Source organism: Gymnoscopelus microlampas, assembly GCF_963454915.1.
Source record: "Gymnoscopelus microlampas genome assembly, chromosome: 17".
In the NCBI taxonomy this organism is placed as follows: Eukaryota; Metazoa; Chordata; class Actinopteri; order Myctophiformes; family Myctophidae; genus Gymnoscopelus; species Gymnoscopelus microlampas.
Window position 1 is genome coordinate 30,387,569 of NC_139954.1, and position 15,986 is coordinate 30,403,554.

The window sequence follows — 15,986 nt, forward strand, 5'->3', positions numbered from 1 at the left end:
TACCCACTGAAATGAGTCACTGCTGTTACATCATCAAAATAACCCCGACAGACCTCTCAGATCAAATATTTAGGGACATGATCTTATGGGTATGTTTGCTTTCTTTCTTGGCTTAGTGTGGCCACAAGTACAAAATATTTCAATATATTTTCTGTGGTGTCTAATTGCCCAGTTTCGTTTTATTAATGCCAACTATGTCTTTACATTTCCAAATGACCATTGTTGTGTTTTACCATCAAACATGATAATAAAGTTGGGATGTGAATGAGGCTTCTTTCTAAAGTTGGCCAAGCAGCCTTCACTTTCTGTAAATTGTGCACGGCCGCTCATTAATTTCTATTGAGGGAAAGATGACAGCCCCCCGCAGCTTAAACCTTTTCAGGCCCGCAACCCCTCCTCCCCCTTCTAATTCAATTCTGTGTCATCTTCGCAGATAGCTGATCAGCTTCCCTGGATTTCGCTGACAACACTGCTTTGTTTTGCCTGAAGATGGAAACACTGGAGTCGGAGCTGACCTGCCCAATCTGTCTAGAGCTCTTCGAGGACCCACTGCTCTTGCCCTGCGCTCACAGCCTGTGTTTCAACTGTGCCCACCGCATCCTGGTCTCCCACTGCACCCCCAACGAAACAATACAGTCAATCACCGCCTTCCAGTGCCCGACCTGTCGCTATGTCATCACCCTCAACCAGAGGGGCCTAGAGGGACTCAAACGCAACGTTACCCTGCAGAACATCATTGACCGCTTCCAGAAGGCTTCCCTAAGCGGACCCAACTCTCCCAGCGAGACTCGCCGCGAGCGGGCCAACCCCGAAAGCAAAGCCATGACCCGTCCCAGCGACAGGGTCCAGTGCCAGTTCTGTGAGCAGGACCCTCCGCAGGACGCAGTGAAGACCTGCGTTACCTGCGAGGTGTCCTACTGTGACGAGTGTCTCAAGGCCACTCATCCCAATAAGAAGCCATTCACGGGCCACCGTCTAACCGAGCCCCTGCCGGACTCCTCCCGCCTGAGAGGGCTTATGTGTCTGGAGCACGAGGAGGAGAAGGTCAACATGTACTGTGTCACAGACGAACAGTTGATCTGTGCCCTGTGTAAATTGGTCGGTCGGCACCGAGATCACCAGGTCGCAGCTCTCAGCGACCGCTACGAGAAACTCAAGGTAAGAAATGGTCTGCTCATGATTACAAGCATGCTTTGGGGAGCTTGAGGTTGATGATTCACTGTCATACACTGATGATCCTGAGGAGCTCAGCCCTTACAGATCAAAGCTGATTTTTACTTTCATGTGAAACCTCTATTAACCCATTAAAACCGGGAACGCATCTGTGTAACCACTTCAGCCATTATTTTATACTTTGGCTATACGAGCTTGTAGATCTGCTTTTTTTTTTACAATCTTGAACATTTGTCCAAATCTTTGAATATATATATTTTTTAAAGGGAACATTTGTAACTCAAATCTTTGCTTCTGGGGGGTCCCTGGAACTAATTATTTTGAGATGGGGGTCCGTGGCCAAATACGTATCATTTTGGGGGTCCTTGACATGGCAAAGTTTGAGAACCACTGATATTATAGCAACAGTAAGTGTTTCAGAAAACTGTTTATTTATTTGATTTAGAAGACATTTGTAGAATCGGCCTCAGGTCTTAATGGGTTAAAGGACCATACTGGTGGTCACTGGTCGACCATGTTCAGCCCATTGACTACGAGTCACAGTATACTCGACATCACTGCTGACCATTTTCCAAAGCGTATTGTGGTGTCTTTGATTTCCGAGGAAGCCACTGTTCATTTAAACTGACACTCGATTGAGATGGGTAATTAAAAAAACTAATTAGTATTGTGTGGTTATTTCAAAGTGCATTCAAAAGTTAACAAATGCATTCAAAAGTTAACAAATGCACTCAAAAGTCTAGACAAAAATAGTCCCATCCATGTGTTTCATGTACATGATTTATTAATATAGCACTGACAAGGTCCCAGGACCGAAACGTTTGCAAATTCTTTGCACCCCTCACTTTGAGCACAGAGCACTTCATGAGCATGTAAAAAATAAAAGAAATACTATTTTCTTAGTCTCTGTCTAAGGAGTCTTCCTTAATAGTTTATGCAGCGAGAGTCTTTTTATGCCAGTTTTCCATGATTTATTAATGCAAAGATGTTCTGAAAGGAAGTGATTTAATTGTTGACTCAAATTGAGTCAACCTTGACTCAATTGTTTATGTAGTATGGTAATGTAAAACAAATATATATATATATATATATATATATATATATATATATATATATATATATATATATATGTATATATATATATATAAAAAACCTAGTAAAGGGAAAATGTTTACATGGCCAAAGCTGTGAATAGGACATGTGTTGATGGTGGTATATTATATGGTTATTTAAGCTTCTATTTTACAGTGTAAGCAACGGGTAGTTGATTTCCACTACAGTGCTTACAGTATGTGGACCAGGTAAATTGAAAAGTAACAGTAATAATACAGATTTGACAGAGATTACAGTTTGTACAAAATGATCACAAAATGTAATATATATCGTTGCTGTCGGGTGGAAAACGTGTATGTCCAAAACCGCTACTTTTCAGAATATAGGGGAAAGGAGTACCTGTGTTCCAATGGATCCAATTTAGTCACAACTCACAAGCTTTTGTAAATACTTTTCAGTGGTTCAATATTTATAAAACCCACAGACACACTTAACCACCAACATTTACTTTCAACATTTTTCAAAACTAAATTTTATATTAGGCTAAAATGTTTTTCACAATATAGTAGGAATATATAAATATAGCAGGAAACAGAAATATAATTTCTATTGTACTATACTCCTTTCGGTTAAGAATGACAAAGAATGCATTTCTAAGAATTTCTATTCAAATTGTTGCTTGTAAAGTGAGTAATGAAGTATTTCTACGAACATGTGATGAATTTGTGTTCAAATGCATTTTATTATTGTAACAGACTGAAAAAAAGATGCAGCACAGATCATCTGTAATTGTAAATGATGCATTTAGACTTACAGTACTATACCCATTATATGAAGCTATTCATTTTACATGAGAAGAAACGACTTTCATTCAGTTAGAATTTACAGTAACTTTAAACCTGTCATCTCTATTTTGGGCATGTCATCATAGGCGGAAATGTTCTCTCTCTCTCTCTCTCTCTCTCTCTCTCTCTCTCTCTCTCTCTCTCTCTCTCTCTCTCTCTCTCTCTCTCTCTCTCTCTCTCTCTCTCTCTCTCTCTCTCTCTCTCTCTCTCTCTCTCTCTCTCTCTCTCTATATATATATATATATATATATATATATATATATATATATATATATATATATATATATATATATATATATATATATATATATATATATATAAAGCAAAACTTGCAGATCTACAAGTTCACAATGTGTCGCATTGCAACACGTTATGAGCTTGTAGATCTGCTATTTTCATGCAACACCGTCGTATGGTGAAGTATAAAACGGGTATTAAGTGGTTAAACTAGTGATATCTGTGAGTAATACAGTATGCAGCAGGAGCCAAAGCTCTTGGAAACAGTTAGAGACTCTACTTCTTTGAGGGTTTAAAATGTAATTACAGCCAATGAAAAAGATTGCTTCCAGGGCTCCAGGTTAAGTAGAACTGCTCACTCTCACCACATGGGTGCACATTAATAAGGCATCAAGGGAAGATGCTGTTAGCTGGAACATACAAAAAAGGTTGCTACGCATTCCTTCCATTTTAGACTTGAATGAGCTCGTCAGAAGAGCAAGATTTGGGTTTTGCGGGTCAGTATTTTGCCAACACGCACCATGGGACACTAGCAGGAATCCAGAAACCTCATGGGATCATTTAATGGTCTATTACAAGTGAACCATGCAGCCTGTGTTTAATATCCAGCCTTTCTCATGGAAATTGCCAATCAGATGTAATCATTTAATCCAACACAAGCAAGGGAGGGTTCTTTCAACTCCAGTGCATTTCGCAACATATTCTACATGGTGTCCATTGCATGGAATCCTAATACCAGTTGCTTTTCAGTTCTTGTTCGCCCAAATACCACTGCTGTTCATGCATGATACACAAAAGGTGGTTTTCTGTATTGCACTGTCCCTCTCTCACAATGAGTGGGGCCGATGGCACATGCTTGGTCACAGTGAAACCGAGATGCCGTAATCTTAGCTTGCTGCTCTTCTGTGATTCAGGTCAGAGCATGAGTCTTAACCTGTCCTCTTTGTTTGATCATGCTGTCATTGTGCAGAGATCTCCAGGCCGCTATCTCAGTGAGTGGAGTGATCAGGCAGACCAGGAGAGAGACCAGGTGACCTTACAGCATCTTTTTTTTTTACCGAATCAACGTTCAGGGACAGATTTACTTTACTGAGTAAATCGGAATGTTATTTTTCAAGAGGGACCTTTTAGATGTACTCTTTTACTTTCTTTCTTTCTTCCTTCCTTCTATCTTCACTTTTTGCTTTTTAGTTCTCATTTTATTTCCCTCTGAAAATAACAGGAGCAGATATTTGCACTGATTTTCAGTCAGTCAATATGAGGCTCAGAAAAGCGGATGCAGTCTTCATAGCTTCTTGTGTGTTCAGTGTTGTGCCTCAGTCTGCTGTTGGAGTTTTACTGTGTTTTCATCTTTCATTGGCAAAATGATGTTATTGTGGACACTGCCATCTTCCCTTGGGCTGTTCTCTTTGAGTTCAACTTCCAGTTGATTAAATGTCAGTGTCCAGACTGTCCACCCTATTTCTCACATGTGGGGGAAACAAAACTCACCATAGTCTTCTTTCATTGTGTTCAGTGTGTGTGTGTGTGTGTGTGTGTGTGTGTGTGTGTGTGTGTGTGTGTGTGTGTGTGTGTGTGTGTGTGTGTGTGTGTGTGTGTGTGTGTGTGTGTGTGTGTGTGTGTGTGTGTGTGTGTGTGTGTGTGTGTGTGTGTGTGTGTGTGTGTGTGTGTGTGTGTGTGTGTGTGTGCGTGCGTGCGTGCGTGCGTGCGTGCGTGCGTGCGCATGTGTGCATGTGCGTGTGTGCATGTGTGTTACTACAATCTGTTACTGCATCCGTTAATATTACAAACTGCAAAATCAAAATTGTGTGTGAGAGAGACATTTTATGTTACATTATTAGATTTCTCATTGCATCTAAAGAATGCTTTCCACTGTGATAGCAGAGCGCTTATGTTTAGATAGTTCTCTCTGTGATAGACGTCTCTTTTCCTAAAGCCATTTAAAACCTGATGAGAGGAAAGGATTGCAGCTTCCTCTTGAATGGGAAAAGCTTTTGGTCTCACACCTTTTGACTTGGCCATTCTCTCTTCCTTCCTCGCTCCCGTGTCAATGTTTGGAATTTTATTCTGTGTCAACATTTACAGTTGTACCCATTTTTATCAAGTGCACTGACCGCACTCCATAGTAGACTGTTATTGGTCTGCCTGTGTCACAACACTTCCATTGCTTCACCACATGGATTTAATGGATACGTTTTAGCTTTCTAATCATCAGAAAGTAGTTATTTTTCCGGTAGAGCTTACTAAATAATTCATCATATGTCTGGCATATTTTCTTTTCAGTACTTCATGAAATATATTAGGTAAGATTTAGTCCTATTCAGTTAACGGGAATCACTGCTTGACAGATACAGTGAAGCTGGAAAGATATCACGTGAATTATGGAGAAGCTATAGCAGTTAACAGAGTCAAGTCTGTCAAATGCTGCTGTCTTGACTGTCTGTAAAGTTGCGTCTTGAATAGAGGATAAAGAGCAGGTACTGTAGCATGATCAATAATAATCAAATCAGGCTCTAAAATGTAATGTGGCATTCAAGGCATGTAGGACAAAAGTAACAGGTCAGATTGTCTGTACGCCTTGTAGGCATTACACAATACTATTCAGGCCACTTGCCTATTCATATTCATTAGATTCTCTTTGATTTTTTGCTTTTCCCGGAACATTAAACTCAACAATATTCTTAGGGAGTATCAGGCTCATGTATGCACTTAATTTAATTATTTTGCCAATTTGATTTAGAGTGTGCTATACGGCTCAGGAGCCACGCTGATGCATTTCTTTTTTTCTTACATTTCTGCAGTTTGTTGTTCCTCTCAGGAAGTCTTAACTCTTACTTTAGGTATGTTATTGCCTTGCAACTTTTACAGAGCCAGGCTGATGGCTTTCTTCACCTCCTCTGTCATATAAATAAAACATTTTTCTAAGAGCTGTTAAAAAAGAAAGAAGCTATTTTAGTGCACACTGATGCACATGCCTCATGAAATCACAATGTGGAATGTCTGACGTGAAAGAGCTTTCACCACTATTTGCTAAATTTGAGAGAATGAGATACTGTAACTTTAGAACCTTTAAGAATTCTCTTTCTCAGTTCACTTCTCTGGTTAGATGCGAACTTTTTTGTATTATTCGTTTTGATTGAGGGAAATTGAAGCCGTGCTGTTGAAAACTTGCATGGATTTGGGGCGGCTTAGCACAGAATTGTCTGGAGAGTTACATACGTCTGCAGTAGAAAAGTTGTGTTTATACACAGCAAAATCCTTCATTTTTAGGTCAAAATTGACCTGTAAGACTAATTTAAGACTCTTGGATGTAGCCTACATACTGAATGTTAGTTTCACTAAATAATTCACAGAACACAATCTAATCTTAATAGAATAATCCTTTGTTTCAGACTTGACGCACTGTTGTTCTGCTACACAGAGAGACATCTGGCCACCCAATTAGAATTAAAATATGCAATTCCAAACATGAGCTTTTCATCTGAGTCATTGGTGGGTGATTAACGCAGCTAGGGTTTGAGTTGCCCAAATCTCTGGCAGATGCTCCGCTATTCCACTCTAAGCTTTGTGAGTTCCTCAGACAGCATGATGGAAGTTTTGGCACGTAGAGCGGATCAAGGGGGGTTTTACTGACTGATCACAGACCAAATCTAGACGAGCCTCGTATCCACAGTGACAACGCAGTCTGTGGTAGCTCCGCTTCTTCTCCTCCCCATATTATTGGACACAATATGGTTCCGGTCATCCCCTTCACTCCACTTTCCTCCATCAGCTGTCCATTGAGACCGGGAACACATCTGTGTCATTTTAAGATTTCTTTGTGCTGTTCAAAAATAGAGGATCTACAAGCTCATATCACGGCACCGGTGCTGTGCTATGAGCTTGTAGATCTGCTATTTTTTTTAAAATCCTGGACGATTTGTGCAAATCTTTGAATATATATAATATATGTTTTAAAGCAAACATTTTTAACTCCGATCTGTGCTTCTGGGGGGTCTCTGGAACAATATATTTTGAGATGGGGGTCCGTGGCCAAATGCATATCATTTTGACATGGAAAAGTTGGAGCACCACTGATATACATGTAGCAACATACTTTTAGCATTTAGAAAACATTTTTAGATACAGTATGTATTTCGCCGTGGACCCCCATCTCAAAATGTTTTGTTCCAGGGACCCCCATGAAGCAAAGATTTGAGTTAAAAATGTTGTTAAAAATATAAGATTTGCACACATTTTCACGATTTTTCAAAAATAGCAGAACTACAAGCTCATAGTAATCTAAAAATGTAATAATCTAAAAATGACACAGATGTGTTCCCGGATTGAATGGGTTAATAACGTGTCGTGCAGTGAAATGATGCTTGTCAATTTCTCTTTTCCACAGCAGGCGCTCGATTCCAACCTGAGCAGTTTGATCAAGAGGACCAATGAGCTGGAAACGCTGATGGGCAAACTTATTCAGACCTGCCAACATGTGGAGGTACGAATGTTCACTCAGATCTGCTCAGGCGATGGTTCCTCTCCCAGTTTGCAACACAGTATCCTCTGTGTTAATTTAACTCTGAGAGTGTTCAAACAGCACCAAATGGAATGGACCCTTTACTCACAGAGTGAAATGAATACTCGTGATTTTACAGTAAAATCCTGAGTTTCAATTTAGCTCTCATTTAAACAGGTAGATATGGAATCTAGCTTACAATGAAACATAAAGGAAATGACAGGCCTAGTATCTGTGTACCCAGTGGATATATATATACATTTACATATAAAGTACAGTAGGTGTCATAATGTCACTTTCTTAGAGGCATATCCCATTGTTAAATCAAAGAAAGACTGTGGCATATTAATTTGAGTTTATTTTTGTTTTTACTTTACCAAGCTCTTGGCATGTCATGTGGAAGAAAATGCAAAACTAAGCATAAAGACACATTTGACATCTATTTATTTGTAGCAAGGTGCAAGCAGTTAGCTTTTGGAGTTGCTAGGTAACTACTTTGTAACACCTGTACAATAGCTGCCACTATTTGCTTTACTATTGCAAACAAAGCAATCCAACATACAGTACACACACTTTGTCAAATCAAGTGTCATTACAAAAATAAATATTTTGGTTAAAAGAGAGACAAAACGCATCAGTCAGCTCAAGCTGATTGCCTCCTCAGACTTGTCATAACAATATGTGTATAATTGAACATTTATTTTACTTTAGAAATTCGATTTTGCTCTGTCACCTGGGGCTTGTGTGAATTGTCGAATTATAGAATCAATACAATATGCAAATGCTTCTGCTTAGATAATCAGACCAACAGTCAGTCATTATTGACTATCTCTCAACTGTCCTTACTCTATGTCCCCTTAGGTGAATGCATCGAGACAAGAAAACAAACTGCTTGAAGAATGTGACCTGCTGATCGACATCATACAACAGAGGAGACAAATCATAGCCACCAAGATAAAGGAAGGAAAGGTATTGCTTGATGGCATCTTGCTTGCTTCACTGCCCTTCAACTGTTCTAGTTTGCTGATAACTCATACAAGGAAAATAATATTCTGTGCATGACAGATCCTATTGTCCATTGTAGTTTATTGTAAATACACTTTCTGTGGCTATACTATAATCTATCTTTAATGCAAAGGATGAAGCTTTCCACTGCTGTACTTAAGAGATAAATGCCCTGATTAGGTTTGTGAAAGATGGGAATTCCACTGGTTTGTGCTTAGAAAAGAGCTTTGCTGCGCATGGTAGCTTAAGTTGTCCAAGAATTATGTGGATTGCATTAATTGGTTTTGATGATTAGTGAAGAGGGCAGGCAGTCTGATCTGTCAAGAGTCAGCCCACGCAGATGAGCTCATCATCTCTCTCTAACCTCAAGGTTCAGAAAGCTGGCGATACTGCACTGCAGTCTGAGCCATAGCATTAGAGCCGCCTGAGACATATTGTTTTCAGTGACAAGGTTAATCTATACCTCCAGGAACAAACATGTACACGAGTATACATCTTTTGATACATGATTTTGTCCCCCCCCCCCCCCCCCCCCCGTGTGTTGCTGTAACATGATATCAGTGTTGTCAGCTCATTGTTTTGAAAAAGTCACTGTACTGCGGTTGCTAATTGGTTTGTTTTCTCCTGTGTTCAGTATCAGTATGCACGTTCGCTGTAATGGAGTGGTTTTGGCACAGTGCTCACGCATTTTGACACAAATGCACTTTGCCTCTTGAATCATTTCCCTTCCCTTTCCCCCCCATTAGTTGCCATTAGAGAGCCTGTGGCATGCTGTGCCATGTCCAATGTCAGAGTAAGATCAGCCCTGCTTCCTGTGATCCCCCTCTGAGGAGGAGGACTGCTTCCTTCCTCACCCCGTGCCTCTTGTCAGGTTAGAGGCTGCGTTCTGCCTCAGGGCCAATTGGGCCAGGTTGGCGGGGGGGGGTGTTACCATGGTAATGTTATTCAGGAGACATACAGTATATAAATAAGCTCTCACTTTCTCTAGGCTTAAGGTTGGCGTTGGAGAATGGTGGAGATGCCATGTTGATCCATTTTAATCCAACGTTGCTGGCAAACAAACGTGTGTTAATGTCTGTAGGACTAATGGGAAGCTTGTGAACCTTAAAGAACTGTCTAACAAAAGTGACACGTGGAGCTGAAGCTGGATTTCTGAATGTAATCGAGATTTCACGCCGTGGTTCTGTAAGGCCCAGTACACACCAATGATTCGCAACGCAACGAGTTGCAACTTGCAACCGTTTGCAGCGGTATGAACTGACACGTTGCAGGTTGGTGCAGTTTTGGGATTCTGTTTGTTGGTGTGGTGTCATTGGTGTTGACTGGGTAAGAGGCAAGGCGTCTGTTTGTTTGTCCAGGCCTAATCTCACAAACTGCCACATGTGTTTTTATATTTTTTGAAATATTTAACTGAAAATTTATAATGGAAGTCAATGAGGGTCAGATCGGGCTGAAACCTTGCCCAAATTTTGAGTCATAATGATGACTGACATCATAGACGACTGACAGACTGCTGACAATGCATTGTGCATTGTGAGCTTGTAGAAACCCTTATACTAAGTCTACATATCAAAAATAGGAATTGAAAAAATCCCAGAAAGGTAGTACATCCCAAATTTCAAATCGATGGAGGACAAAGTACTCACATTTCCACTTTTTTCTAATGGCACACACCTTATACTAAGTATAACTCAGGCTTTAGCAGCTAAGCTAATTCAGTTTATTTCTTTTCAAGTCTGTGCGGTTGAGGAAACTGGCCCAACAGATAGCTGGCTGCAAGCAATGCATAGAGAGGTCCTCCTCCCTCATCACTCAGGCTGACCAAACCCTCAAAGAGACGGACCCTGCCCGCTTCCTGCAAACAGCCAAAAGCACTTGTGAGAGGTGAGAGAAAAGGTACAATAAATGGCTTTGATGTCTTCCCATAGCTTGATATGCAAGTTTGACATGTCCCAATGGGCTTGTGTGTTTGCAGAGTGTCCATGGCGACTGCCTCCTCTCAAATCCTGATACCAGAAATAAACCTGAATGACACGTTTGATACTTTTGCTTTGGACTTCACGAGGGAGAAGAAAATGCTGGAAAGCTTGGACTACCTCACAGGTTTGTGGAGATTTTTAGTTTTTCTTAGCACTAAATCTGTGAATTACCATGTGGTCTGCATTTCTGTTAGCACCTTTATCCAAAGTGTTTTACTATGCACATTCCACCATTCACTCACACATTCACTTGGTGAGTACCTTGCAACGCTGCCAGGTTCGGTAGGCCAATCAGAGGCAGGCAAGGGCGGGTCTTCTCGTAACCCTGGTGGGGAATGTATATACGCTGCCTGCCAGGTACCAAGCTACTCGGGAGCAGTTGGGGTATTTCTCTCATGGACACCTTGATACAAAGCCAGGAGGAGCCAGGGATTGAACCGAGGACCTTGTGGTTCCCAGACTCTATACTCCTGAGCCATTCAGTATAACTGCTAATGTCAGATTTATCTGCTATTTTCTGTGAGCGACACAGCACGCAAGTATAAATGAGACATTACTATGACCTACGTCTTTTAATCTCTTATTTTTTCCAAAGCAACTTTCCTTACTTACTTTGAGTACTGTGTGCTTACATACTGTACATGCGCATCTAATGTAGTTGCAGGCCTTGTACTTCTCAGGAGGCAAAAACTGATGCTCGAAAAACATAGTCTACAGTTTAAGTTTCATTTTAAATTAATTCAATATTATTTTTTATTGTACAGGCTTAGGGCATATTGTGTAACATGCATTGAACTCCGTATGAGGGCTATGGATGCCTGATACCTCAAGGGAACTATAAACTACTGTAACTCAATTACAGGGCATATTGCTGTTCCAACAAAAACGATTTGCAAAGCACCATTCACCAAAACCTGCTACAACTGATCTCTGCAACTGATTACAGGATTTTTCTTTTGCTTGTTTTCTCCCTCCAGAATGAAATCCACTCTCCACAACTCTGTGACAGTTGTACTAAAAGGACTTTTGACTTTTTTTCCCCCTTTGCAGCGCCAAATCCACCAGTGATCCGCGAGGAGTTATGTACAGCTTCATATGACACCATCACTGTTCACTGGACGTCCGATGACGAGTTCTGTGTCGTATCATATGAACTCCAGTATGCCATCTTCACCAGCCAAGCCAATGTCATCAGTAAGTTAACCACATGTTAACCTAGTGTCCCTATTCTGGTCAGGCGAACATTTGGCAAAAAGAGGAAAAACATTCAGCGGAAATAGCAGATCTACTACTTGTGAACTTGTAGATCTCTTCTAGAGATAAATATATAAGGTTTAAGTGGTTAAATGTGTGGCTTCTCTCATTGAGAGGGCATTAATGTTTGTCGTGGAAAACATCAATAATGAAAGGGATTTTTTATGTGGAGTCCTCTAAATGGTTTGAGGGATTCATTACATTATCCAGATGAAATAAAGCATTTATCCTGGCAGCAGGGGGCGGAACTCTTGTCTCCTACTTCTGTGTGAATAATAAGATGATAGAAAAATCTTTGGCACAGATTCATCTAGATCAGACTAAAGTAAGCCACTTGTATGAAACTTCAGACAGAGTGGATTCCAGTCCAGATGTAGATTGCAGGTCCAATATTGGCCCTTCACTGAAGTGGGTGACTGATTGTTTGAACAGATCATACTAACAAGGTCACAGCGTGTTCAATTAAGTAATCTGCCCTCTTCTGCCCCAGTGCCCAAGCATACTTTGGTCGAGTTGGAATGCTATTGTACTTGAAGGGTCATGCATTCCCAGAGTAGTGTTAGCTATAGGAGGTTAAAAACAACTGCACAGTAGTTACACTTGTCACACAAATTCGTTCAAGGGCCCCTGAGTCAACAAACGTATACAGATTGGCCTGGACCGCTGGCGTAGCTCAATGTAGCTTGACAGCGGGGTTCGAGTCCCGATCCCGACGGCCTTTGCTGCATGTCACTCCCCATCTCTCTCCCCATTTCCTGTCAGCCTACTGTCCTATCCATGAGGGCATAAAAGACCCCCAAAAAATCTTAAAAACAAAACAAACAAAAAAACGTATACAGATTGACGTTGCTTCTGATCCCCTCTCATCTATCATCTGTTTCTGCCTCGGCTGTAGGTTTGTGTAACTCAGCTGACAGCTGGATGATAGTGCCGAACATCAAGCAGAACCACTACACAGTGCATGGGCTCCAGTGTGGCACCAAGTACGTCTTCCTAGTCAAGGCCATAAACCAGGCTGGGAACCGCAGCAGTGATCCTGGGAAGCTAAAGACCAACAGTATGTCATGTTCAACATGTGGTTTATTACCCTTGGAAATTATTGAATATATTCTACAAAACTACCAAGAAAACCAAAAACACTTTAAATGCATTTTTGTAGGTCAACCATTCAAACTGGACCCAAAGTCTGCTCACAAGAAGCTGAAGGTGTCCCATGACAACCTGACAGTGGAGAGGGACGAGGTGTTGTCGAAGAAGAGCCACCATGCCCAAGATCGCTTCACCAGCCAGAGCAGCTATGGGGTCACAGGGAACGTCTACATTGACAGTGGTCGCCATTACTGGGAGGCGCTGATAGGAGGAAGCACATGGTAACAATATTGAAATATGTCTTCTAAATTATTATGGAGAACTATGTTTTTAAATGATGTATCGAGGTCACTTTAGGGGTGATGATCATGAGTCCCACCTGCTGTGATTATGCGGGAGTGGCACACAGTGGGGGTGACAAACAATGGGGTACATCTTTATAAGGAAGTCAACATGTGTGTATGTTCATATGACCTGAAGAAGATCCACAGCGGATCGAAATGTTGTCATTTTTGTAATAAAGAAGTAAATATTTTACTTGCTTTGGTGTGCGGGCTCTACCTTTTTGAACTGAAGCCTCTTTAGCCCAGTACCCACAGTCGATGTGCGTATAGCTAAGCTTCCTTTAAATTATGCATTTCAGGAGATTTGCTATGCCAGGACATTTTGGCTTTTTAACCGAACTTTGCAAAACTTTTATTCTGTACTTTCCTATAGGTTTGCAGTGGGCATTACTTACAAGTCAGCACCAAGGCATGAGTGGGTAGGCAAGAACTCAGCCTCCTGGGTGCTGTCTCGCTGTAACAACTCTTGGGTGGTGCGTCACAACAGCAAGGAGATGCCCATCGAGCCTTCCCCCAACCTGCGACGTATTGGGGTGTTGCTGGACTATGACTCTGGGTCTCTGTCATTCTATGACGCCGTGGGCTCTCAGCACCTGCACACCTTTGACATTGCCTTTGCTCAACCGGTCTGCCCTGTGTTCAATGTGTGGAACAAATGTTTAACAATCCTCACTGGACTGCCCATCCCAGATCACCTAGAGGGGACAGACTGCCACAATTAAGAAAACCTGTCTATCTATGGATCTATCCGGGCAAGAGTGACCACAGCTGCGCCCCTGCAGTCCTCTATGTGCGGTGGGCAAGATCAAAACAGTAGCTAAAAGGATAACAAAGAACGGCTTTGCAGGCTTCATAGATATTAATTGATGCTTTAAATAATAATTTAAAATATGATTTACAAACATGTCTTAGAAACATGTCTAGATTATTTTCATGCTTTGCACTTTCATGCACATTGCTCTACTACTGGTTTGTGTTGAGCAGTGGTGGACAGTAACAAAGTACATTTACTTGAGTACTGTACAAACTTATGACTGTCACTCCACTACATTTCAGACATATTTTGACTCTACTTTTCTAGGAAGGGACCCCCGGGACCAAACTTAAAGATACACGTGTGAATTAACCACTGAAGCCCGCTATTAAAAATAGCTGATCTCCAAGATAGAAATGTTCACTATTTTCTTTGGGGTTGTTTTATATTTCAAAATGTATTTACAGCAATGCATTGATATTCAAAAGAAAATGTACTTTATAATTTGTAAGTTGTACTTTTGAATATTGAAGTATTTTTAAAAGCATGTACTTTTGAATACTTAAATCTTTTTTTACAAGCAATTACTCCAGTACTTTAATGCAAATACAAATTTGACTGAGCAACTTTCACTTGTAGTTGAGTAATATTTGAGTATCTATTCTTTGACTCAAGTACTGGGGTTGAATACTTTGTCCACCACTGGTTTTGAGAGTTTGGTTATAGGAATGGGATATTTTGAATTGCATTGCAATACTATTTTCATGCAGGCCCAGGGTCATTTTATGTTTGTGCCTCTTTTAATGCATGTGTTAACAGCATCATTTTAAACCTTTGAGTACAAATGTTAATCTTGAAAAGTCATAACAACAGTTCTACAGATGGACCAAGTCAACAGCACCCTATTGATCTTTGAAGAATACATTTTCAATGCATCTTTTCAATGTCTTAGCACTTTCAGCACACAAAGCCTGCCATCACTAACTCACAATTTTACAGTACTGTTGCAAATGTTTTTAAAGAAAAGAAAATTGTAAAGAAGGTCAGATACATTTTTAAATATTTGTTTTAATTAATTTTAAACGTAATTTGAATTATTTATTAATTGTAAAGGCAATAGTCAAGTTTCTTTTGTAAATATAATTAAACAGACAAATTTAAAATTAACAACGTTGTCAATTTCTTGATGTTGGATTACAAGAATGACAATAGAGAACTCGGGTCACTGTAAATTAAAGAGTATATGGTCTTGACCTGCTCTATACTACTATGTAAAGTGTCATGAGGTCACTTTTATTGTGATTTGGTGCTATATGAATACAAATGTACTTGACTTGTCAAATCTTCCCTGCACCACAATTTTCACTTTTAATTTTCTCTGTGCAAGTTGTAATAAAATTACTTCATTATATTATGAGTGTCACTATGTCCCTATGGTTTTACATCATAAAATACTGTTCAGACAAATAGCATATTGTATATTTTAGGCATAAAGGTGTTTCATCACTAATCAACATCACCTACATGTAACTACAGTGTAAGAAAAGCATTTGTATTTCTTTAAAAGATCTTTTTCGCACTGTACTTACAATTGGCAACATTCTGACATGAATTTCTCTGACATCTCTTTTGATCCTCAAATAACATGGCTTGAATGTCACAGGGCTTCCTTTTAAAACAAAGTAGATCTGGGGGAAAAAAAGTAGTTTGAACTTGCTGTGACCTCCCTTCAGACACCCTTGGGAAATGGAT

General features: G+C 40.3%; 1 protein-coding gene across 4 annotated transcripts in view; it reads left to right on the forward strand.

Annotated features, from left to right (window-relative positions):
* The window catches only part of mid1 (midline 1), a 41,258-nt gene extending 25,613 nt beyond the window's left edge, over positions 1 to 15,645 (forward strand). For 3 of the 4 annotated variants that reach the window (XM_084084789.1, XM_084084790.1, XM_084084788.1), the window contains 10 exons: positions 434 to 1,158; positions 4,279 to 4,338; positions 7,696 to 7,791; positions 8,671 to 8,778; positions 10,550 to 10,698; positions 10,790 to 10,917; positions 11,844 to 11,987; positions 12,943 to 13,104; positions 13,207 to 13,417; positions 13,854 to 15,645. In XM_084084789.1, coding sequence (XP_083940915.1) covers positions 490 to 1,158; positions 4,279 to 4,338; positions 7,696 to 7,791; positions 8,671 to 8,778; positions 10,550 to 10,698; positions 10,790 to 10,917; positions 11,844 to 11,987; positions 12,943 to 13,104; positions 13,207 to 13,417; positions 13,854 to 14,202 — 2,076 coding nt within the window. In that variant the 5' untranslated portion in view covers positions 434 to 489 and the 3' untranslated portion in view covers positions 14,203 to 15,645. The remainder of the gene's footprint in view (positions 1 to 433; positions 1,159 to 4,278; positions 4,339 to 7,695; positions 7,792 to 8,670; positions 8,779 to 10,549; positions 10,699 to 10,789; positions 10,918 to 11,843; positions 11,988 to 12,942; positions 13,105 to 13,206; positions 13,418 to 13,853) is intronic. The other variant, XM_084084791.1, reaches the window with a different exon arrangement.
* The last annotated feature ends 341 nt before the right edge of the window (positions 15,646 to 15,986 follow it).